The following is a 25,718-nucleotide window of genomic DNA, read 5'->3' on the forward strand; positions in this document are numbered from 1 at the left end:
TGCTAAAAATGTATACTTAACATTTTTTTCATAGCTATGAAGCAATTTTAGTATTCAAGATTTATTGATAATATTTTAACGTATTTTCTATTTTCACGTAAATGACTTACTGATTATAATAAACTTCTAAATACAAACAAGATCTCGGGCGAAAATATCTTCATCTGAAAATATTTCTGATATTCTCTCTGTGAAGAAAGATAAATGCACATGTCCAATTTTTGATGGAACAAAAGATTATCCCGATAAGCGACATTTAAAGTTCTGATAAAAACGGTGTAGTTTAAAAAAAACTTTCTGGAAAAGAAAAATAGCCTTATTTTCATATTGGCTGAAAGAAGAAGAGTTGACATTCTAGTATATTCGCGAGTGTGTCGAAATAAATAGTTGGGATCTATTTAGAAGGTAAATTTCTCACATATTTTCTAGTTCTGAACTTTTATCATATATTTTTCTAGTTCTGAACTGTTACTAACTTTGATGATTTTCATCTCACTCACTTACAGTAAATTTAACCTTTTTCCGTGGGCTATAGGGCTCGATTTTTACACATTAGAATCATTTAGTCAGCTACTTTAAAGGTAAAAAGCAGAAAAACAAATCAGCAGGTCTTATGTTTCCTACTCCATATTAAAGAATCAATTTTAAATCTCCATAATTTACTGAAATTTTTAGACGCATTTATGAACGAGTACGACATATATGTCACAGCTCCCTGGAAAAGGTTAAGGACATAGCTGAGTACTTTAGACAGAAACTAAAATTAGGACCTGCTTTGAAATTAAGTGACCGAATTCTAATAAAATCGCTGACTGAAGGTTTACCAGAGCAACATGGTATGTTATTATCTGTCCAAAACATAACTTCTCTTAAAATTTGGATTACGCTAGCATGAAAATAATTTTCAGCTTCGAGCTCACCTGTAGAAACACAAAGAAACAGTTAATGTGACCAGATTTTCTGTCCCTATTCCATATTTTAATTATCCAAAATATCCTACTCTAAGATCATTATGTCCTAGGCAATATTTACCTCAAAATACGGTCTGAAGAAATTTTCAGCTTCTACAATTGAGATACCCTAATTACAAGTATCCCGCTTTAAATTATCATCAACCTCCATCATACCAAAAATCAGACCCCATCCAAAAATGGCAGTATTTCAAGTTATACTTTAAGATAGAGAGCAATAACTTTCCTACTTTTATTGCTATAGATAGTCAAGTTAATGTAACTTCTGAATATATTTTAAGATGTATTGTTCATTTTGAAACCTTTGAAAAATCAAGCCTTAAGAAAGATATTGTCCATATCTGGAGGTATTTTTGTAAATAAATTAATTAAATTGTCATGTAAATTTGGAAGGATAAATAGAAATGTGATATTTTATGTTGTTAACTCTCATTTGAATTATTTATTATTATCTTATGTTTCCTTATTTAAACTGCAACTGAACTTTGCTTATTATGAACTGTATCAATTTAAGAGAAATATAAGTAACTATGTATGTCTAAATAATCATCTTAAGAATAATTTCTTATATTTATGTCAAAATACTCAAAAATGTAAAAGATTACGCTAATCATGTTGCAAGTAATGAGTGTGAAAATTCCTGTGTAAATACCATGTTCCAAGAGGTATTAAATAACTATAGTCATATATTTTCAAAACGTAAATGAGATGTAGGTTGTATTACTATTAGACCTCCACGAGTAATATTGATTTAACAGCTTCCAATTGCTTATCGATCTTATAGATATCCCCTAAAAACAATACTGAAATTAAAAGACGAATTATTGCATTCAGGAATTATAAAACCATCATTCAGCTCTTATGTTGCTCTCGTAAATTTAGCCTATAAAAGTGATGAAAATACGAAACCTAGATTATGTATTGATTATAGAAAACGCATACAAATTATTAAAACACATTCAGAACCCATACCTAGAACAGAAGCAGCATTAGATCAATTATCGAATGCAGAAGTGTTTTTCTGCATTTGACCTAGCATTTGATTGTTGTCGTATCAAGTTAAATAAAAAAAGAAGCTGAGATATTGGCATTCACAACCAATTCTTTATGAAAAAATTAAAGAATGAATTTAATTCACAACCAATTAAATTCGTTATGAATTTAATAAATTATCTTTTATTTGGAAAAATTCCCCAGTTTTTTTCGCAAAGAGAACTTAAACAAATTTTAAATAAATATCAAATTCGCTTTTCCTCGAATTATTCTGATGACATAATAATATTTTTCCAAAATTTTGAAGAACATTTAGAGCATCTTAAAATAATATTTGGGATACGTGATAAAGAAAGCATAAAATTAAAATAGTCTCAGTGCCATTTTGCTGAAAAAAATAATTTTCTAGGATATGAAGTTCAAGCAGAGAAATATCACCCCAGTAATGCAAATATTGAAGTTATTAAAAGATTACAACCGCCTAAAAATGTTAAAGAATTACAAAGAGTTCTTTGAAATATTAACGTGTATCAAAGTTTTTTCTAAATTATGCAAGAATCAGAGCTTCTTTAACAATTTTACTCATGAAAGCTACTCCATATAAATAGATTGCCTGAATGTCAAACAGCCTTTCAAAATTAAAATATGCTTTAATTTCCAGACCTACGTTAACTTTATTTAATCCAAAATATCCGTGCCATGTATTTGTAGATGCATCTAAAAGAAGCTGTTGGTGGAATTCTAAAACAAGAACCTCCTGATGGTAATTTACATTCTATTCTCGAAAATTAAAGTCTTATGAAAGAAATTCCGCAGTTACTGAATTAGAGTGTTTATCTATTGATAAATTTTATTACCATTTACGTGGAAACCATTTTACTCCGCATACTGACCATGCTGGCCTAGTTTAGTTTAAAAATATAAAAAATCCTACGGAAAAAGTATTCAGATGGTCGTTAAAATTATCTATGTGTGATTTTGATATAAAATATAAAAAAGATTCAACTAATGTTGAAGCTGATATGATAACTAGAAATCTCATTTCCCAACACTTGTGTGTACAAACTAATTTACTGTCGTTTGAAGAAATGAAAGATCACCAAAATTTAGATACTGTTTGTAACACTGAGTATACTAATGGTATAAAACTAATGGTATGTTAGCTGTAAAGAAACAAGGTTTGTCCAAAATTCCAGTATATCTTCGCACTAAATTACTTGAAAAAGCTCAGATTTAATTTGGACATATTGGTGTCTCCTCAATGTTAAATTTGTTGGCAACTCAATATGGGGCAGGAATAGTACAAAATATTCGAAATTATTGCAAACATTCTAAAGTATGTCAGTTTCATAAGAAAAGTAAACAAAAGTTGGTCTAATAGCAAGCGTTTACCATCTGTATCTGAATATTTTGAACTGTTATCTGTTGATGCTGTTAGTAGTTTTATTTTTACAATTCTACTGAAAATACATTCATATTATTATAGATCATACTAGTCGATATATATGGATTGTTGCTTCTGAAAGTGTAACTACGATATTTATAATTATTGTTTAAGACAAATATTTCAAATTCAAGCCCCAAAGAAAATTTTATGTAAAAGAAATGCTGCGTGTTCAAAATTTAAACATTTTTAAAAGCAATAATGTCACACAATTGTTAACTACTTCTAATTAACAACCTAGTAAAGTAGAAAAAGTTAATAAAATTATTATAACTCGATTAAAATGTAAATTAAATTATGATTAGAGTAATACTGCATTGACAATATTGTTACCTTGTAGGGTTTATATTTATTTTAACTAACATTTATTTTAAGTTTAAACTATCTTTCCTGTCCTGTTTACTTTCCCCTGGAACTGCCAATGCCAGAGTATGTAAATTTTTAGTAGAACGCGCAAGGATTCAAATTATCAGCGGAAGTATTCTGAGTTAAATAGAAAGGAAACGAGTTCGAAGTGTGCTTTTCTTACTTCACGAGCGCGGAGGTAGTTAGTCAGAAATTGAAGAACCACGCGTTTCGGCCTGTGTGCTTGCCTCGGCCAAATTGTTAATCTTTCAACGTAATATTCAGAGTTTGCTGAAGTATCAGCGGTAGTGTAAAACGCGGTGAGGTTAGTTACGTTTAGAGAGCCTCGTAGTTAGTCTCTTGTTATTATCTCTTTTCAGTTTCTTATTTTTATTTTACCGCCGGGTCGGCGTTGTTTGTGAGCGTCAAGAACACGCATTTGTAATTTCTAAAGTTGAATAAAAAGGGACTTAAACCCTTCTCAAGACTCTGTCTAATTTCCAGTTTCAGCAGTCACCACTTTGTTGCGTGCAGGTTGGAGGCGCGCAACTTTACAACCTCAAGTTACTGAAGAATACAATAACACACCACTTTCTGTAACAAAATTACCACCGTCTTAATGTACAGAAAATTATCTTATGATTCCTTAATTAAAAATCAAAATTTATCCCCACCAGATGAAGAAGCTAGGAAAATTGCTCTAAAAACGTCTGATGATTATCATAACGTAAATAAAAATAGATATGACTCCTTTTTTAAAACAAGTAATTTTAAAACCTGGTGATTTAGTAGTGTATGTGTACTCCATGTACATAATTTTAATATCTTAACACTAAAAAACTTTCTTCATCTTTTCAGGCCCTTATAAAATTTTAAAACACTATTCTGAAGTTACCTTTGAAATAGATAAACCAAATTCTCTTGCTAAAAGAAATCAGAAATTGTCCTTTCTACCCCACTGTCCATTAAAACCTTTTAATCCAGCAAATAAATTTAAATTAACCGTCAGAAATAGTCGAATATCTATTCAAAATTAAGTAAATTTCATTTTCCAAAATTACGCATTAAAATTTCTTAATTTTTTTAAACCCGATTGTGACTTTTTGACCTGATAAAGACTCTAAGCCCTAATTATGACAGTTATTCCCAAATTTGACCTTTTCCTGGTCTTGCTTCCTTCCTTCTTCCCAGAGTTTTCCTTTCAAAATTTGTGACATATGCCCCCCCCTAAGCTGGAGATGAAAAGAGGAAAAACTATACCCTTCAACATTTTGCAATCTGTATATCATACCACATTCTAAAAGACTACATTTTATCTTGCTACAGTTTGATCTGAGATTTTACACTATGCGTATTAATCCTTGAATCCACTTCTAAAGGAGCATACAAGCGATGACAGCACACATCCGCTGTCCCCCCAGAAATTCTCCTAATTCCCAAATTCATTTTTTTTTAATTCGGAGTGCCAACTATGGTCATGAAGTGACTGACATGAAGTGTAATGAAGTGTATTTTTTTCTTCAGTCACATTCCTCTAATCACAGTTTCAGCTCGAATTGCTGTTACACAAATACACACATACATAAACACGCATTTAAATTTTATTATTATAATTATTATTTATTGTTAGTGTAGGATAATGCCAGATTCCTTTTGCTAAATTTCTATGATATAACTTGAGGATGTTGTTGTCTTAACTTGAATTTAAATTTTTATGTATTTATTTGTATTACAAGTAGTATGTAATGTTGTAGGGTCATTAGCTTTTTTTTTTTTTTTTTAAGTTGGAGATCTGAAAATTGCGCAGTGCTATCGCCAGGACTCAATCCCTGAATCCCACGAATACGTGTCGACTATGTTTCCAAAATACACCATGAAGGCATGCGAAAAAGAGGGAGAAAATACCTAATACACTTTTCCTTTTAAAGGGCGACTGGGCATTAGTGAACCAATTGCCAAATCCTTGTGGTTATCAAAAATTACACCACGAAGACAAACTTGCAGAAGCGGAGGAGAAAATACCTTATATTGTAAAAGGATTTTTATGGCCATAACGCTATATTGTAACTTTGTCTTTATCATATTGTAGGATTTCATTTATTTTTACTAATAGTGATTTTAATTTATTAGCCATTTTTGTCTTCTCTTATCCCCCTTGCGTTCCCGCGTGATGTAAATAAGCTAGGATGTATTTAAACTGATGTAGCGAAAAGTTTATTAAGAGAGTGGTTTCGCCATTGTGAGATCAAGTTGTTATTTCTTCCAGCTGTTACCCTTGAATATCAGGTTTCTTTTCTTGCAGCCGAATTATTATCCTGCTGGTGTAGCTTATGAGTCAAGTATATTAGAATAAATAGAATTGTGCAGTCTTACACTACTCTTGCCTTTCAGTTTAGTGTTACGTTATTTTATAAGTTTCATCCTACAAGTGGTCGGTAATTGTAAGCACGTAAGTTCGTGCCGTCTGTAAAATATTATGTTCAATAAAAGGATCTTTTACACCCTTTCCCCGTTCTATTCATCAAACGTATTACGTCGCTTAATTGGTAGACGAAGAAGTTACTTACAATGCGACAACGCTGCTGCGCACTTCGTCGAAACATCCGCAGCAGCCCACCAGAGGAAAACGAAGCAAGATTATTGCAATTCCAACAAGTAGGAGAAATGTACAAGAGAAGTATTATGTCTGCTAGATGTAGAATCTGGCAGCAGTGCTGTACAACCAATTCTGAACCCTACGGAATCCTACACAAGATAGTAACAAGCAAAATCTTCACCCTTTCTCAAATTTACTATCAGCAGCCCTATTCACCCTTTCTCAAATTTACTCAAATTTACTTTTGCCACAGAAAGTTCTAGCTCTTCTATCTTAAGTACTATAACAGAAACTATTTTCCTACAGACGATGCTTCGAGAGACACAGATTCCCAATCTCGAATTCGACACGACCCTGAAATTCCAGCAACATCAGACGACGTGCCTTTCATGAATAAGGAATTTCCACTACCTTCCTAAAAGCTCCAAGACCAGATGGTCTTGATTACAATATTATCAAGATAGCATTTCTCTCTCACCTAGCTTTCTTTTTCACGTACTTTAACAAACTTCTGGCATTTCATCACTTTCCAAACGTTTTTTAATCTGGACAAGTTGTCCTTTTTTGCTAAGAAAAATAAAGAACTAACAGTTCCCTCCTCTTTGGTACCCATCTGTTTACTTTCTGCTCTGGGACTTATGAGTGGCTGCTCGTCAATAGATTTAAATACCACGCAGAAAATTACTTAAGTCCCATGCTAATTTGAATTCAGAGCAGGGAAATCTATTACACATGCACTAACAGAAACAGCCCTCAGCTGTCATCTACCTAGACCTAAAGGGAGCATCCGACTCCCTAGGTGGCCTGCTATCAAGCAGACACTAAAGGATTCCCAGTGTCCAGCTAGTCTATACAAAACCTTTTTCAAGCATCTTGCAGACAGAAAACTTCTCATCTCTACCAGCAATAGCATTATACGACAACCACAAGTCAGAGACTTCCCTCAAGGTTCATGTGCAGGCCCAGATCTCTGGAACCTCACATTCAACAAAATGATCAGTCATCCCTAGCCATCGTATGCAAAATTAGTACTATATGCAGATGACGCCACCTTTGTCATTAGTGAGAATACTCCAGACGAAATTGAGCAACGTGGTACGGAAGTATGCAACATCTTCGCAAATCTATACCACAGTGTTAAATGAATAATCTTCAAGACCAAATTCACAACGTTACTAATTCCTAAGAAGGGCAAGAGTCTAGTCAGGAAGTCATGTATTCCTATCGATGGGAAAAGTATTAAATTTCGCAATGAAGTCAAATTCCTAGGGCTTGCGTGAGATAAGGGACTTACCTAGCTACAGCACATAACTTACCTTAAAACAAAAACTCAAGCCATTGCAAACAAAATATGTCAATTGCAGAGCGCCACTTGGAGAAGGAATATTCACTTGGAGAAGGAATTCCAAAAATGAGTGTATAAAACAGTAACTGAAAAATGATTACTTACGCTTCTGCCATCTGGGCGTCATCAGCAGGAGTAAAAACATCTAATCTCAATACAAAGGTCATTTGCCTTCACCACAACCAGAGCCTTGCGAACAACTTCTACGTATGCGCTCAATGTTTTAACCCGCCTGCTTTCCCTCCACATCTGCATTGAGCAAGAGGCAGTGCTAGCGAAGTTACTCCATCTGCAATAGTAAATTACCTACTATGGCTCCACATTCGCACCGACAGAGTTTGCCTTACGATGTACTGCAGCCTACACCCATCCAACAGACAGAACAGACAGAAGAAAAGGCATGAAAGTCATACTGGCACAGCACAGCGACTCACAGCCGACCTGAGCTATCTTCACAGATGGCTCAAAACCCGATGAAACTGTAGGAAGTGCCCTAGTCCATCTTACTAGTATTGTACAGACAAATCACTGGAAGGGGCACCTCACGGAATATAACAGAATTTTCCAGGCACAGGCCTTAGCCTTGAAGCAAGCAGTCTTCTATGCCATTACACAGAATCTAAGAAATATACAAATAATCTCAGACAGCCGATCTGCTCTACAAACGATCCGCAATCCTTCATATTCCTCACAAGCAGTAAAGTCCGTCCAACAATTACTTTGCAGTAACATACATCTGACCATCACGCTCCATTGGACTAAGACACATGTAGGATATGCGGGGATTGAGCTCGCTGGTTCTTCCCAAAGAAGCGGCTTTTAATATAGGGGCAACCCAGTTCCACCTCCCGACACCAAGATCCTATCTTAAGCGCCCTATTTCTGAACATTTCTCAACAAAAAGGGCATGGACTATGGGACAATAGCGACAAAGGGTGTCGTACGCATGGATATTCTCCCGAAAGTCTGCACAAATAGACTCTACTCTGCCTCACAGCTTACCAGATATTATCAGTGGACATGGCCCATTCCCTGAGCTTTTCTTAACCTGAGACATCATGAACTCGGACATTTGCATTTGTGGACCACAAGGAAGCCCTGACCACTACGTTATGGAATATTCATTAATCGAAAGGTCCCATATCATAATCCATATCATTTACACCAACATGAATCCCTTTAGATGGTTTATACTTAGAATTCCAGCTTTGCGACATGGAATTTACATCATTAACCTGCTAATGTCATCAGGACTGGATATTGTGGCCTAAATAAGATCTCTGTCAATCCTCTTCATGAAACGCATTAGTAGTGTTTGTACGAACAAATGTGTGATATACTCCACCAATAGCGACAGTGACAACCAGGAAGGTTGTGCCACTAGTACCAGAAATTGCAGCAGTAATAAAATAAATAATTAATTAACGCATTCAAGCAATAACGTATTTAAGAATTCAAGCTTATATGAATTCAGGTATTCAAGGTTATTTGAATTTATGTATTCAAGTGTCAAATTAATGTACTTACGTATTCAATGTAAATTATGATACGTAGGTTATTTTATGTATCCAAGCATTAATGAATATATGTAAGTGTCAACAACCGTACTCAAGTACTCATGTAATTAATGTATACAAATTAATGCAATCAATTAATCAAGCGTTTCTATTGCAGTTAAGTATTGAAGTATATAACTAGTATTCAAGTATATTAACAGTATTCATATAACCACGTATCTATTGTATCAATACATGTAAGTACTCAAATAACGCAAGTTTCCAAAAAATGAATGCAAACAGTTTTAATGTATTCAGGTGTCTTACTGTAATCAAGCTTTCAAGTATATAACTAAAGTATTCATGTAACTTAATCGTGTATCCAATGTATTAATGTATTTAATTGACAGATCATATTTAATGCAGTATTGTGAATATTTGATGTATTTAAGAAGCATGGCAACGTGCACCCAACAGCATCACTAATGCATTCTAACAAGGGATGCTTATATTATTCATATAGTTAAATCATCCATGCAATATCACCCTGGTTCCTGTTTGTTCATGCGACTTCACAGAGAAGCAAATGCATTCCTGAGACAAACCTCCTGGGACTCGAGGGAGCTACCGGTTCTAGATAGGGGGAAGAAGTAGGACATATACCTGTTTATCTTTGTTAGACAACAGGTGTCCCCGTCCTCCGCCATCTTCACCTGTTGTAGTCATCTTCCAATCCTTGCAAGAATGTGCAAGGATTAATATTCAAGTATATCTCTAGTTGTGATTAGATCTACTTAAATGCTAATCCGATGTACTGAATGATAGCAAAGAGAACTAGTTCCCACAACACAATACTAAAAATCTGTTACCTTTTATAAGAAACAGAAGTCTATGTGTAACTGTATTTAAACATCCCACAACTATCAGCAGGTAGTCCGACTGATTCGCTTATACAGGACCTGCCATTTTTTTCGAACTTTATTATACTGTCTTTTCTTTGTTTTTATAAATTAACTATTACATTGCTCTACAATAAAAAAAAATCTGAATTTATTTTATACTGCATAAAATAATTTTATAGCTATATACTAAAAGCATTTTGATCTCATATTGACATATATATATATATATATAACACATGCTTTTACAAGACTTCCAGCTGACTCTAAAATTCAGAATTCCTTTTCAAAAACTCTGAGCCTTCTCAATGATTGATAGCAACTCCAAATTCAGGACATTTGGAGAAAATGTCTTAACAATAATTTAAGAATTTTATAAACCTATTTGTTACAGACTTTCAAACTGAACTTAAATTACATCTCGGCAATTGTGCAATATTTTGTTTTTATATTTCTAAATTATGTTTTTGTATGTTGTTCTGCATTCAAATATGGGAAAGTTCCCAAAACAAATGACGAGGAATAGTGAAAACCTAAACGATCTGTCCATGCATCACTTCATATACTTTTTTATTGCAGTTGTAAATGTTGTAAATAGTTCGATTCAGTCTAAGGGTGTCAAAACACCAGAGTACCTGGGTTCAGAGACCCTACCCTTTGTAGAACGTGCAAGTAACTTCGAATCATGAGAGAAGAGAACTATCAGCAGGTAGTCCGGCTGATACAGCAGGTAGTCAAGCTGTACAAAAGGCTTAATAGTTCTTTTTCATCTAATTAATATATATATATACTATATATATATATATATATATATACTATATATATATATATATATATTTCTATAAAAATAGAGGGACAGAATTCACTGAGAGCAACAAATGCATGAATGAGTTGTACAAATTTCTGCAATAGAAAGGGTTAGTGCTAGTTTCTCAGTGCCAAGTGAGATTGAATGTATACATACAATTACATTACCATAAATAAAATTGCACAGTTAACATGAAAAAAGTACACGTTACATATTCCATACATTTAGAATGGAAAGTGGTCAATTCAAATTATCAAGATCATTGTAGTTATAGGTACAGATTTTGATTGCAGGATTATCAATGCTATTTTGCATCTCGTGAAAATTCTTGGCAATTTTATACTAGAAAGATCTTAGTTGGACAACTTTCAGTTCCTCATGAATTCTATTGTTTCTAACATACCACGGGAAGTTAGTAATTTGCCGAAGTACTGCATTTTGTGCAGTTTGACGTTTCTTACGACGGGTTTTTAGAAGCAAATGCTCATACCAGGCAAGCATAGCACAACATGGGACGCAAAATGGGCTTGTAAATAAGTAACTTATTTTCTAGGGATAAAGCACTGTTTCGAGCAATTAAGGGGTAGAGTTCATTTTACGCACTCGAAACTTTTGAATAATATGTGTAATATGTGGGGCTCATGTGAGAGTATTGTTGAGGATCACCCCAAGGTAAGGGACCTGCTTAGACCAAGGGATGACAGTCCATAGAATTTTAGGTGATAGTTTATTTTCTTCTTTTTGGTGAACAGCACAGCTTTAGTTTTCTGAACGTTTACTTCAATTTTCTATTGTTTAAGCCAAGTCTCTAGTGCTTGTATGTGTTCTTGCAAGTGTTGAACTACTGGACGAACAAATGTGCTTTGTGCTAGGATCGCTGTGTCATCAGCGTACATAGCTAATGCTGTGTTTGATGTTGTAGGGATTTCGTTCACATAAATATTGAAAAGGGTAGGTCCAAGAAGACTACCTTGTGGGACACCGGCCCTTATGGCGAGGCGGATGGATAGTGTACCAGTGCTGTGAACGACAAAGTGTCTACCAGTAAGGTGAGATTTAATGATGTTTGTGATGTAGCCCGGGAAGCCCAGGCTGTGGAAAATTTTGTAAATATTCGCCACAGTTCCTCTTCTTGCTTTAACGTTACTGCTTTCTTCTCAAAAGGCGCTTTTCTCTCGCCAAGCCTTTTTCTGTTTGAAGGGGATGCATAAAATATGCAGTATGAAACAAAATTATTTAACTTAACTGGAATCAAATTATTAATCTTAATCGGAATCAACTGACAATTAACACTGCATCGGAAATTCTAAATTTTATTAAATTAAATAAAAATTTTGTGATTTTTCTGTTGAATTTTATAGGGCAGAAGTGTGAATAAAATGATGCTTAAAAATAAAGATAAAAGTGCAAAACAAATTGGTTAGCAGGAGTGAGTGCAACAGTAGCCTATGTAGACTGCGAGCTAAGCGACAACGTACGAAAACCTTAACAAATCCTTTTGAGTGACCGTAAAATCTGAAAACTCTCAGTTTTTTCTTCCCTGATTTGTTTGGCTAGTTGTTTAATTTACTTTAAAAATCTCTAATTTTACATATATCTGTCATGATATTTTTTTCCTTGGATTTTTCTTCAACTTTAAATATTTGGTGATTATTTTTATGCTTCGAATTTAACTCCTGATCATCAGCTATGGCGATATCTGAATCCGTTCTCGATAACAAAATGGTACCAAAATTTTCATTTGTATATAAGAAAACAAAAAAAGTTTATTTCTTGCCGTGCTCTCGACGAGAGTCAACATCAGTATTAACTGATCAAAAATTATTCAAGATAAATCATTGGGTATTGTAAACAACGGAATATTATACAGTATTGAACGTATTAAACATTGTACAGTAAACAGGTACGTTAGTTAGTCATTTTAATTTAAAGCATTATCAGGTTCAGTGTTCCTCCTTACTTGCTTGGGGAACATTAAATGACCTGACTCGGAACAGGGAGCTTACTAAAGCTATGTTCAATAAATGTGGGAAGTAGACAAGATACACAGGAAGGGTATACGAAACCCTTTATTTTTCTCTCTTTACAATGATTTCCGGACTTCGGAATACAGAGACCAACCACTTGTGGTCTGAACGTAAGAATATAAAAATATTAACTAAATTCTAACTAAACTAACTTTGGATTAATAAACAAGTCTCTACTTGAAGATTGGCCGTATATTAACAGAAAGGCCGTATGTAGTACAGAGAACTGTTAACACTACGATACGTTTAAAATTATCAAGAGGATTAAACCTCTGGCCTTGAAGGCAACCAGCAACCGAGTAAAACTGCAATGGCAAGCGGCCCGCTCCTAATCACTCCTTCCTCTCTCTTGCTTGGCAAAAAGCCACAACTTAAGTACTTGGCGTTCGCAAGACAAATTTGCATAAATAAGTTAAAGCTTTTAATTCTGGCCGGAAGTAGAAAATAAGAAGTGATAGTAAAGATTTAAAATAAAATAAACGTTAGTAAAACTTAAGATCCTTACAGCATTACTCTATTCGTTATAGAATCGGAGCTTACTAGTAAGAACATAAATCATACTAGCGAAAAGAAAACATTTCGTGCAACGAATAAATTCAGATTATTATTTTTTCCCTTATTCTTCTCTCAACAAACTATCAAAAATATTTTAATCTTAACAATTGGTTAACTCTCGTTTTAAAATTTTTGTCCATGGTCTGTTCAATAAGGCTGAACATAATATATGGCAGGAAATTCGATATTTCTTTAGAACTTGTTTTAATTCATTTGGAATTTATTAATTATGAAATTTATATGGGAGAAAAATTCTCTTTGGACGTGTAACAAAATCTCAGTGTTTCTTAGTATTAATGAATTCCATAAAGTATAATAATTTTAAAAGTTTCCGAAGTTAAGTTAGATAATTAAAATCACTAAACCTTAATCCAGGTTTTATATGATATGTACCTTCAGTGGAGATGGTCGACTTGGAGGATTGATACTCAACGCCTATATTATATTTGCATTTCAAAAGCATTAGTCACATTCACCAGTGGAGGTTTATGTAAGTGGTTACCATTAGCGATTTCATTTCATATTTCATAATGTTACTTGTTTTGTTTTTAATGATATTATAACATATTAAGATTTAGCTTTATTCATTTGATAGAGTAATTGACATATGGGATTAAGATGAAATTATACTGAACAGATTTGTAAATTTTACTGTAATTCTAATGCACAGTAGTCGATTACAATATTTAGCAATCCATATTATTATATTAAGCAGAACTAGATTAAATAATTTCTCTCCAACTGTCTGCATCTTTTGGAGTTTTATACTTTCAGTTAAGTGCGAAAATCAGAAGTCTTCTGAAGCAAAGATAGATAGGTTAAGCAAGCGCGCATTTAATAGTTAATTTAGTTTACTCGTAAAGAAATATTCATAAGGATTCGCTGTTTCTTATAATTGAAAATGCATGCAGGTATTTCTTATTACTTTACAAGTATCACGTTAGTCTCTAGAGAATGCGTTTAGCGCATGATGAAACAGAGGGGGATCATTTCACATTTTCGTAGTCAAGAAATTCGTTGTTTTATGTAATTGGAGCAGAAATTTTATATTCAACATTTTACGCATTGGTTCTTGTAGAATTATCATACCCATTTTATTATTACTCCCTGATCCAGTATTCATGACAAGTGATATTTAATTATAAATATGTCTTTAAAACAAATATGACAAATCTGAACAAAGAAATCAAAAACAAAAATAATGAAGGCAGCTTTATTAATGCAGAATTTCAGCAATACTTCTACAAGTCTATAAAATGGAATAAACCATTTAGAAAAAGTTGCAAAGCGTACAACTTTACAGGCTTGAAACAGAAAGATTTAGTTTTTAAAAAAATTATGCTTCTGAACCTTTTGGCGGTTTCTCATCGGAAGCGACTGTGGTGTCAGACCTGGTGTCACTTCCATGGTCACCGCTGTCTGTAGTGCATGCGAGACTTGGGAATTTCTGGTGCAAAGCTGCTCTGTATTTGGGATGGCTTATACCATAAACGATGGGGTTGTAGACTGCAACTGCCTTGGCAAATACAGCTCCCCAGATGGTGGCTAAAGGAGTAAGGCGCTTTCCTGAACTGAAAACACCGCTCCATGCAATGCTGAGGTATGGGGTCCATGCAATGAACCACAATCCGACAGTCATCAAGGCAATCTATTAAAAACAACAAACAAACTCAAATGTGTAATATTCACTCTTCTAAAAGTTAGCATATGTATAAAAACTGGGTTTAGTACTGAGGAATAATGAATGAAAAGAATGTTTTCATTTTGGATTATCGTCATTAAAAAAAGAAGCTTCACATATTAATAATAGCGTTTTAAGTCTGCTATGATATTTAAGATTTAACTAAGGTTACACTTCTGCCTGCATTTGAAACTAAAATATGAAAAAAAAAAAGTTTTGCGGAAAGTAGGACAATCTATATGACGTAACTTATTTTTTATAAAGCATTTTGGCATTACATTCAACTATTGGCTCACAAGAAACAAATTTAAGTGGGAAGTACTAGAGCAATGCTTACTTTGTAGAAGTTTATAAGTTGATTTTTTTTATATAAGATACTTACCACTGAAATAAGACTGTAATTTCGTCAATACGTTATGTTATTCTCTTGCATTATTCGTTAATACGTTATGTTCAATTCTGTATTCTAAATACACATATTTGTAAAATATAGTTAAAAAAGTAGTTTGCATACCTTGGCAAGTCTGCATTCAGCGGACTGCTTTTGCTGATCCGAATTAGCTCTGAGAGATGAAACGTTCATCTTTTTAGCTTGTTCTCTGAGTTGCTCCTCGTGTTCTGCGACAGAACGAACGATGAATGTGTAGTTGTAGATCAAGGTAAATAAAGGTATAAAGTAAACAGCAAGGGCATAGAAGATAACATATGAAGATGATGACCAGTCTTTCGTTAAGTAATCGATGGTACAGCTAGTCATGTTACCTTCGGGGACATACCTGCCACAAATGAAAGGAAATCAGTTAAAAAATCTGCTATTTCAAGTTTTTCTTATAATGAAATGTTTAGTAACAAATTATGTAGTTAATGTTATTAGTAGCTTTAACTAATGATAAAATATTACACTGTGTGGAATAGAAGTTAAGTTTCCCAAATGATAGATACACCACGCGAAGTGTTAAGTATCTCAATATTAGCTAAGCAGGAAATGGGGCCTTCATATCTGAACATCTTACAGATTAAGGCGAGATATCTGAAAAGTGTCTTTAATTATTTAGAGGACTGTTACTCTTTTTCTTCAAATTAATTCCGATTAATCTGAACATTTTATAAAATTTGGTATCATCAGACACTTGACCGCTCCTGGACAAGTAGTACTTGTGAAGATACTTGTTATAATTTGGAATATTGATTTGCTTTTAAAATTAAAATTTTCCACCAAACAACTCTTTATCATGTTTAAGATTAAGAATTGTCCATAAATTGTGTTTTCATACACTTTATTGCTGTTACAAAAATATAGTTAGCGTACTTGTTCCAGCCGAACATCGGAAGAAGAGTCCATACAGCTGACCAGGTCCACACTAAAAGGATCTGAATTGCTGCTTTCTTGCTAGTTAAAGGATCTGCAGACATACCTCTGACGATGACGTTGTATCTGTCGAATGCGATCATTACCATGGTCCAGATGGAAACGCAGCCGAAAAGACTGCCAGCCATCCCGTATATTTCGCACATAAGTGGTCCCAAGACCCACGTTTCGGCGAAACAGTTAGCGGCCATAGTGGGCATCATGAAGGCCATCATTGAGAAATCCGAGAAAGCAAGATTTACAATTAACATGTTTGTTGGTGTCTTGAGGCTCTGCAAAAAATTAAACAATGTTAAAATTATGAAACAACTCTTTACACTAGCAAAATAATAAGGGTTTAAGATACGAATTATAGAAATTTCTAATCTTAATTTATGTTCATTAAATATTAAATTCTTTCACAAATTATCATTTTTAAAGTGCATATTTGATGGTAATAGTAATGACTGTGAATGCTAATTATTATAGAAAATTATTTCTTTCGCATGAATATTCTACGCATGTGATAGTAAAATGTAAAATATACTCGTTGAGCCCTATATTTAATTTCACCTGTATATATTTAGCTTGAAGTTTCAATTTGTGAGTTTTTTTTAACAAATACACCGTAATAAATTAGCCTTTTTTTTTACTTCCACCAAAAATTTAAATACTATGTTTATTTAACTATTTTAGTAGTAAATATGTAATTAGAAAATTTTACGTCAAATTCGAAATTCCTTTCAAGTATGCATTTGTGTACGTGAAGTACGTTAGCCCAAAATATGAGTGATATACTATATACATTTTTATAGCAAAAGTTAGGCTTGAAGCCCACGACACGTTTAGTTGATTTTTAATTTTCAAGTCCGAGACATGCCCGACTATGAAGTATAGTTGTATCGGTATCGGTAACGTTATGACGAGATATTGTGAATTTCGTAATGGGACCGACTCAGTAAAATTGTTGTCCTAAAGTCATGCCACGTTAAAATATATCAAGTGTAATTTCCAGAAGAGAAAATTTAACAAATGTGGAAGACGGGAGACTATTTCCTCCTTGGTTTGGGAGATCCAACTAGAGTCCTGATGGATTGGAATATGAGATCATAGTAATAAACAAAGAAATACACAAAATATAAACAGAAAATTCAAATAGAGGGAAAAAATAACTATATGCAATATACACAAATATAGGAGTGCATGTGTAGAGTTTATGTTGAAAAATTTAAATCTCTTGGGAGATGTGCAGCATAAGGACACAATTCTTTATGCTCTTCAGAAATTTCGCATTTAAACAAGTTAAAAAATTCATGAGATGGTTACTAGCAGCAGCATTTTTGGAGAAATTTCTATTGATTTTGTTGAGAAAACCTATCAATAATGTCAATAGTGAGGTCCTCGTGCAATCTTAGATTGCGCATGTAGAAGTGCGCGTTAGTAATGATGCGTAAATACTTTCTTTGCACTTCTTGGAGTTTGAGAAGGTCTTTTTCGGTATCAATTATCCAAGTCGATGAAGCATATATAATGGCTGGACCCACAGTTGAGATAAAAATGAGATTTTCTTTCTTAGGTTTAATTTGGAATAATTACCAATAATTGGAAAAAGACAGTTGACGACTGTTGTTGCTTTATTCTTAAAATTTTCGATGTGATCCTTCCAATTAAGTTAGCTATTGAAAGTGATACGAGGATAATTGGTTTTGCGAACTTTTGGAATAATTTCATCAAAAAGAATGAGGTTTTTCCTAGATAATATATTCATGTGCTTTCTACAATAAGTAGCAGCTGAGATTTATAGGCATTGATGTATATTCTCCGTTTTGTGCAGTCTTCAGTTATTGGTACTAACTCTTGGAGCTTTTGGAACGCATGGTTTGCGTTTGCTAAATTGACTACGAAGGCGGCATCATCGGCCCTTAAAATACTTTAAATAGTTTACTGGTTTGGGAAAGTCCATCATGTAGAAGAGGTAGAGAATAGGGCCTAAGATAAGAGAATAGGCCCTGTGGAACTCCAGCTCTAGTTTCTCTTAAATCTGATTCTACTTTACCAATACTAACTGTAAATGTCCTATTTTTAATGAAGGAAATAATTTGAAGTATGATTTCTGTATGAAATTTCCGGTTTATTAATTTGTAAAATAGTCATGCTAGACGCCGTCTAATGCTTTCGCTACGTCTAGTATGAGTCATACACAACAGTTTGACGATTATGAAGATCCTTGTCAGCAAACTCAGCAAGTCTTACTTAAGGTAAAATTGTAATTCTAATACAGTATATAAGCTTACGTATCCTGACTGATAGTATTAGCAAGGTCGTTTAAGCTTTTGCTTATGTCCCTACTTAAACAGAGTATTTTAGTTTGTCTATGTTAAAACACTTTCTTCATTTTCAAGCTCATAACGATATCATATGATTTTTATTATTACTAAGTTCAAATAGATGTTGTTTTAGATATATATTTAAGGTATATCCTAAGGTTATTTCTATATTTTAACTTCGTTCTCATCTTCTTACACATAAACTTTAAGGAAGAGAAAATGTATTCAGAAAAGAAAAATTTTTAATGAAATTCTTGAATTTAGTTTAAATTAAAGTTTATTTGTAAAAAATGGTAATAATTCAGATATTATAAAGCATGGTAAATTTGCAGTATCAGACTAAATAATAGGAGTGTGGGAATTCATATCAGTTTAATTTTTTAAAATGTTAAGTTTATATTAACTGCAAGTGTTGTAAGTTCTAATGAATGTAGCATTAAAATATTTGCAGAAGCGTTTAACTGCAGATTTCTGAAATCGCGTGGATATCTAAGTCTCAAATAAAACGAAGACTGTGATAAAACACTCGAGTTATTAACAATTTTCCATACTTCAATAAATTCACCGCAAATTATTCTTTCTAATTTTATTTATAAAATTCTGAGGATTCGTTTTTGAGATTAGCACTTGCAGATAAGCGAATAAAGGTATTATTTGGGGAATTTCATTAATTGAAAAAGGGTATTGCTCTTCTACACTCATAGAACAGATTTCTTGAGACAGCTTCTTCGTTTATAATATTCGTGTGCTATGCACTGTTGATATTAAGAGACAAAAATAATTTTAAATTTTATTTTTATTTAATTCAGTTGAATATTTTCAAAATTTGTCAGCTCTCTTCAAAATATCTAAAAGTATATATATATACATATACATATATGCACTTTATTAAACATATCTGCCTCTTTAGAGTAATACATATATTCTCATAGCATTACTAATACTGTTTCCTGTACTAATAGAAATCGGTGGATTTTTCAGTATTCTTAAAATCACTGCCGAAATATCAAATTTTCACATTTTATGGGTAAAATACATTTCTTTGGAATCAAAACTGTAACTGCGAACATTGTAGAATTTGGAAAACCTGAGATGAAACTGTTTCGATTACTCTCAAACTTCTCATTTCTTATTAAATATATGAGCTGGCAAAGCCCATTTTCACCTACAATAAAATTAAGATGGAAAAAATTTCAAGTAACATTCGCCGTGACTGTAGTATTCTTACCTTAGTTGTTGTCATGAGATAGATAACCATCCCATTGCCAATAACACTGATGATTCCCAAAACGATCATAGCCAAACCTAAAAGGCTGTGCCACAGGGGGTTCAGAGGTGGAAACTGATACCAGTGCTCGTGTACCATATGTAAGATGTCGCTAGACACAGTGTCGACGACGGTGGCATTCCTCTGGTAAGGATAGAATGCACCATCATAAGAAGGCACTGGAGCACTTAGATGGACTGGGGCTGGGGCACCAAGCATTCCGCGAGGAGCCATGAAGGCACTGTTCATCACCTGGGAAGACATGTCTGAAGGAAGTAAATCACTGCTGCAAAGGAAAACAACTATATTTAGCTTAGAAACATCTAAAAGCTTGACAACTTTTTAAAATTTATTTAATTGAATAAAGCTTATTTTAAAATCTGTAAAGAAGCATAACATGGAAACAAGAACTCAAACGTTTAGGAAATAAAATTTTGCGTGCTGTAATAAAATAATTTAATTCATCAGTTGATTGTGTAGTTTTTCAGTTAAAAATTGAAAAAGAAAATGTGAATAAATTAGCAAAGAGTTTATGATCATAAGTTTTAGGTTCCAGTGACTATAATTTGTCCTTCAAGTTATTCTTCTAATGATTATTGCTCAACTTAACATATCAGTTAATCCTTCTTAATTTTTTTATAATGTTCATTATTACCAAACAATAAACTCTTTGGACTCTTCTCCTTCCATACTGTAAAATTTTCATTTCTTTCGCTTTTGATAATGCAATGGTTCTCATCTTGTTTTAATTGCCGATGCATCCCTTTCAACATTGCTAGATCATTTCCCTCCCCTTTCTTAAATTCGTAAAATAAATACGTATTTTTTAGATTTAGATTATTGTTTAATGTGTTTCAAAATTAAGCGATAAAAAACAGAGCCCTCCAGTGCTTTGCCGTAAATGTAACAGTTAAATAAAAGGCTGACTGCGTTTCTTTCTGAAACTAAGGGTGAGTTCCCGCCTTAGTTGAGAACCCTTGTGATAATATTTCGTGTGTTCGAAATTATTCATTTCTGTAATTCTTTCCCCGTGAATTCTGTTTTTAACATTTGGTTATTTTCCCCACTACAATGGGGAAGGAGATGGTAAATTTCATCAAATATAAGAATTTTTATAAAATAGTTTTTTCTTTTTTTTTTTTAAATTTCTATTTCGATACCTTATAGGGGTACTTTACAACCAAAGGAAATTTGGAAAATCATTCGACTGTTAAAGAAAACGGGGAAAATTTTGAAAATGGGATAGAGAAATACGTTTCTAATCGTGTAAAGAAGGAATATTAGATTTCTATCGTTTGACATTATACACAGCTTCTTACGTCGTGTTTTTTTATTATTATTATTTAATACAGGATCAAAAGAAGGTAGTTTTGTAATAAATGAGTTAACTCTTCTTTTACTATAATATTTTCTTAGTCAAAAATTATTATGTTACACTAGTATTTTTTAGTTCTTCTGTCTTAAAAGAATCCTTACCTAATTCTTAGAACCACTGGCAGGAAAATTATCACACCTGGTACACTTTTACGATTCATTATTTTACTCGTAGTTATGATAATCTAATAATAGTTTTAAGACTGCGTTAACTGCAGAATAAATTTCTGTACCTACACACATTTTTTTTATCTTAGCTAACTTATAAGCTATTACAATATAATGTAAAATAATCAAAAGAAACTTTATAATTTGTTAACTTTTGCATGATTAAGCCTGAATATTTTGGCATAAAATGTGCCTTTATTGAAAGAAGTGAATGATTGTTAAACTTAGATTACATTGGTTTAAATTAACATTTGCCTGTTATTTATTAAATGATTTTTTACAAGGTTTAATTAATTTCATTTTAAAGAAGTTAAAACGATTTCAATTTTTTAAGCCTGTAAGTGAATTAAATTTTTTGGTAATTATGGTAAAAGTAAATTAATGGTAAAAGCCTTTCTCCGAGGGGGACTGTTATAGCTCCTCTGTCGGTTTCTTAACAGAATCTCAGTCTGAAAAAGAGTTTCACTTGGGGTATAATACTTTTAGAAATGGGTTTGATACGCACTGATACATACCTTGCTTTTACGATGGTACTTTTATCGAACGGTTAATGAAATATATCGCTGCTATTTCGCAATCGTTAGATACAGTATTGATGCTGGGCACTATGAGGATGCTCTAAAAATGGTAAAATCCAATGCATGGCCGAAAAATAGATACTTACAACAAAATTTTAGCAAAATAAGTTTTTGCATACCTACGCTTATTCTATTTACGGTCAGTAAACAATTAATGAGTTTGTAGGGTTTATATTTATTTTAACTAACATTTATTAAGTTTAAACTATCTTTCCTGTCAAGCCTTACTTTCCCCTGGAACTGCCAATGCCAGAGTATGTAAATTTTAGTAGAACGCGCAAGGATTCAAATTATCAGCGGAAGTATTCTGATTTAAATAGAAAGGAAACGAGTTCGAGGTGTGATATTCTTACTTCACGAGCGCGGAGGCAGTTGGCCAGAAATTGAAGAACCCCGCGTTTCGGCCTGTGTGCTTGCCTGGAAGTAGTGTTAATCGTTCAAGTGATCTTCAAGTTTGCTGAATTAGCAGCGGTATTGTAAAACGCGGTGAGTTAGTTACTTTTAGAGAGCCTCGTAGTTAGAGTCTTGTCTTTAGTTTCTTTTCAGGTTATTATTTTTATTTGACCGCCGAGTTGGCGCAGTTTGTGAGCGTCAAGAGCACGCACTTGTAATTTATTACGTTGAATAAAAAGGGACTTAAACCCTTAACAAGACTCTGTCTTTTATCCAGTTTTCACAGTCACCTCTTGGTTGCGTGCAAGTTGGAGGCACGCAACGCTACAAGTTTTTGTAGCAATAATTACCCTGAAACTATTCTGTATTGCCCGTCAGTGGCCGAGTGCTTAAAATTGTTCAGTACTGGTAGTAGCATAGACCGATAAGTAAGTACTAAACGAAATTCGACATGGGTTTAAATCCCAGTGACCCGGTTAGCACCATGAGTTCTTCCCGATTTTTCTTGTGTGAGGTAAATAAGAGTCATTGTTGCTTAGAAAATCCTCCACCCTCCACGAATAGGAGTAGATAACCCTCAGATTCTTTGCCATATTATTCCCTACCCCGAAAAAAAAAAAAAAAAAAAAACTAAAGAAGGAAAAAAAAGAAAAAAAAATGAAGAAAGATAAAAAGCAGTTATATAATAGTTAGGTGAACACGATGTGTTTTGCTTTGACATGAGAGTTCTCAACCTAGTAATCATCAGAATGTAATCTATACGTTAAACGTTTATAATTCTTTTTATATATATATATATTATTTTCATTTTGCTTTCCGCCCATTAATTTATAATAGCCAATTTAGTCAATCATTCTCCAGTAAAGAAGAGGTAAAGAGCAAAGTCATTAGCGTTTAGTCTTAAAAAGTAATATTTTACTTTGTATTGATTGTATTTCGTATTAAATTTTCCTCCCGTTTTTCGTCTACCTTTGTTAATTTACTGAAATATGCTTCTTAAATTAAAACCTGAACTAGTTATTATCATTTTCTTTCTTAATTCCTCTGAAATAAATATAAATTATCTGGAAGCTAGAACGTATTTCAACAGGGAAAATGTTAAGTGAGCATGTTAATAAAATTCCGTGCTGTAGTATTCTTGCTTATTCTGATTTATTGTACTCAAATCGTGTTCGAAATGAAGAGAGCGTGTATCCTTGGCCAAGATCTTTGCCACCTAGTGAATGACAAGACTATTTTTCCAAATTCCCTTCTGTTGTTGATTGCTTTTGATGGAAAGCTTCTCCGAGAAACTAAATATATGAGTCTTTTACCCTCTTTGCACCAACCTGTCTAGGAGACTTCAGAAACATTTACGTCTAGGAGACTTCACCGACATTTACGTCTAGGAGACTTCAGTGGTCTTATACTCCCACACCACTATGCATTTACAGTCATTCTTGCCTTTTCCAAGATATGAACACAGGCCCGACGATATGACAGACGATACTTCTAACTACCGAATCGAAAAATGGCAGCAATAAAAATGCATTTAGAGGTGCATCTTAAACGAAATTAAATTAATTACATTTTATATATGAAACTTTAAGACATCATAAGGAGACTTCCAACAGCATACTTTTTTTCACATATGATGCTGACTTTTCGGCTGTAAAGAATTATATGCTTATAGCGATACAGGGAAGTAAGCATTCTTAATTCTGTTTAAATCAGATCCATTAAAAAAAGAGACTGATTATTGGTACCGTTACCAATAACTAACTTATAATAACTGATTATGCACTTTGCATATTTCTTTATTTTCTTATTTCAAAGCCGTATATTATAAAAGTGTAACTAATTAAAGAGCTAGGAGCTGAAGTAGTCAGCCTTTTATGAAAATGAAAATGTTGATAGAATCATCTAGTCTCTTCCTAACATATAGAATTAAAGGGAAAAAATTTATCAATCAGAATTATTAATGCAGGAAAATTACGTGCATCTTTAGCCTATAATGATTTTAAAAAATATTTTAAAAATCAAATTTTAGTATGAACCAAAAAGAATAAGATTTAACTGCAGAAGGTGGATTTTAGATCAAATACAAGTTTAAAGTTTTATTTCACATCACCAACAATCTTTTTAATTTAGGAATTAATCACCAAATTTCTTTCTTATGGTAAATAAAATTTTAATTTTAAATTCAGCAACTAAGGAGAATATTCTGTTCATATGCTTAATGGGACAGACAAAGAAGCTTTCGTGCTCTCTAATCTTTCGTATATTATTAGCAAGTATATTAAACCAATGACAACCTACTCCCAGTCGAATACCATTAAAAGAAAGAACTTACCTGAAACTCGGAGTTTCTGAAATCTACAAGAGTCACCCGCAAGTAGCGCTGTGAATCTCCTGCAAAAAATGCTAGCCAACAGAACCACAAGGAACCGCTTTGCTTTGCACGAATGCGAACTCCTCAGATTTACTCGACCATTTTATACTCATCTCGAACTGTGAACCTAATTTCTTAATCAAATAAGCTAAGCCGTTAAACCTTGTCTTAAAAGATAAGCAGTTGCAAGGCTTCACTTCTTCTAAGGCTTTCTAACTTTTCTTTCAGATAGAACCATGATCATCAACTAATTTCCTTTTTTTCATCATTTTCAAAAGTACGTTATCAAAAAAATAGAATATGAACCATAGATCAGACGAAAAATCTATTATGTAAACATATACATATCGTTCTTGTGTATTTTAAACTTTTAGATTTCATGTAAATTTGAATGCCCACTTTTATTTAGGCTTTTGAGAGGACAACACAATAAAAAAAACGTACAAATACGTTTTCATAGACAGGCTTATATACTTTATGCTTGTATATATATTTATAAACAGACTTATATGCCGCAATTATATAGCTTTTATATATTAAATTTATGTATCGTTTATTTGTATATTCTTCTTCACCATACTGGGTGAAAATAAGATTCACTACAGCATCCACCAGACTGATTTAGAAAGCATTTCAAATATTTTTAAAATTTCTGGCATGGCCTATAGACTTCTAAACATGAGTGTCTTACAGTTATTTATATCAAAAACAATAGGAAAGTCTCTGCTAGTC

The 25,718-nt window shown here is 33.1% G+C and overlaps 1 protein-coding gene across 1 annotated transcript; it reads right to left on the minus strand.

Annotated features, from left to right (window-relative positions):
- Positions 1–14,676: 14,676 nt before the first annotated feature.
- On the minus strand, positions 14,677–25,105 carry LOC118189041 (ocellar opsin-like). The gene is made up of 5 exons (XM_035359576.2): positions 24,948–25,105; positions 20,064–20,388; positions 16,470–16,801; positions 15,675–15,936; positions 14,677–15,127 (listed from the first exon to the last, which is right to left on the minus strand). Exons 2-5 carry the CDS (start codon positions 20,364–20,366, stop codon positions 14,816–14,818), a joined length of 1,209 nt encoding a protein of 402 aa, XP_035215467.1. The 5' UTR covers positions 20,367–20,388; positions 24,948–25,105; the 3' UTR covers positions 14,677–14,815.
- Positions 25,106–25,718: the final 613 nt, after the last annotated feature.

This window comes from Stegodyphus dumicola, chromosome 4 (assembly GCF_044657685.1).
Source record: "Stegodyphus dumicola isolate Sdum_Otavi_A_Nest chromosome 4, ASM4465768v1".
In the NCBI taxonomy this organism is placed as follows: domain Eukaryota; kingdom Metazoa; phylum Arthropoda; class Arachnida; order Araneae; family Eresidae; genus Stegodyphus; species Stegodyphus dumicola.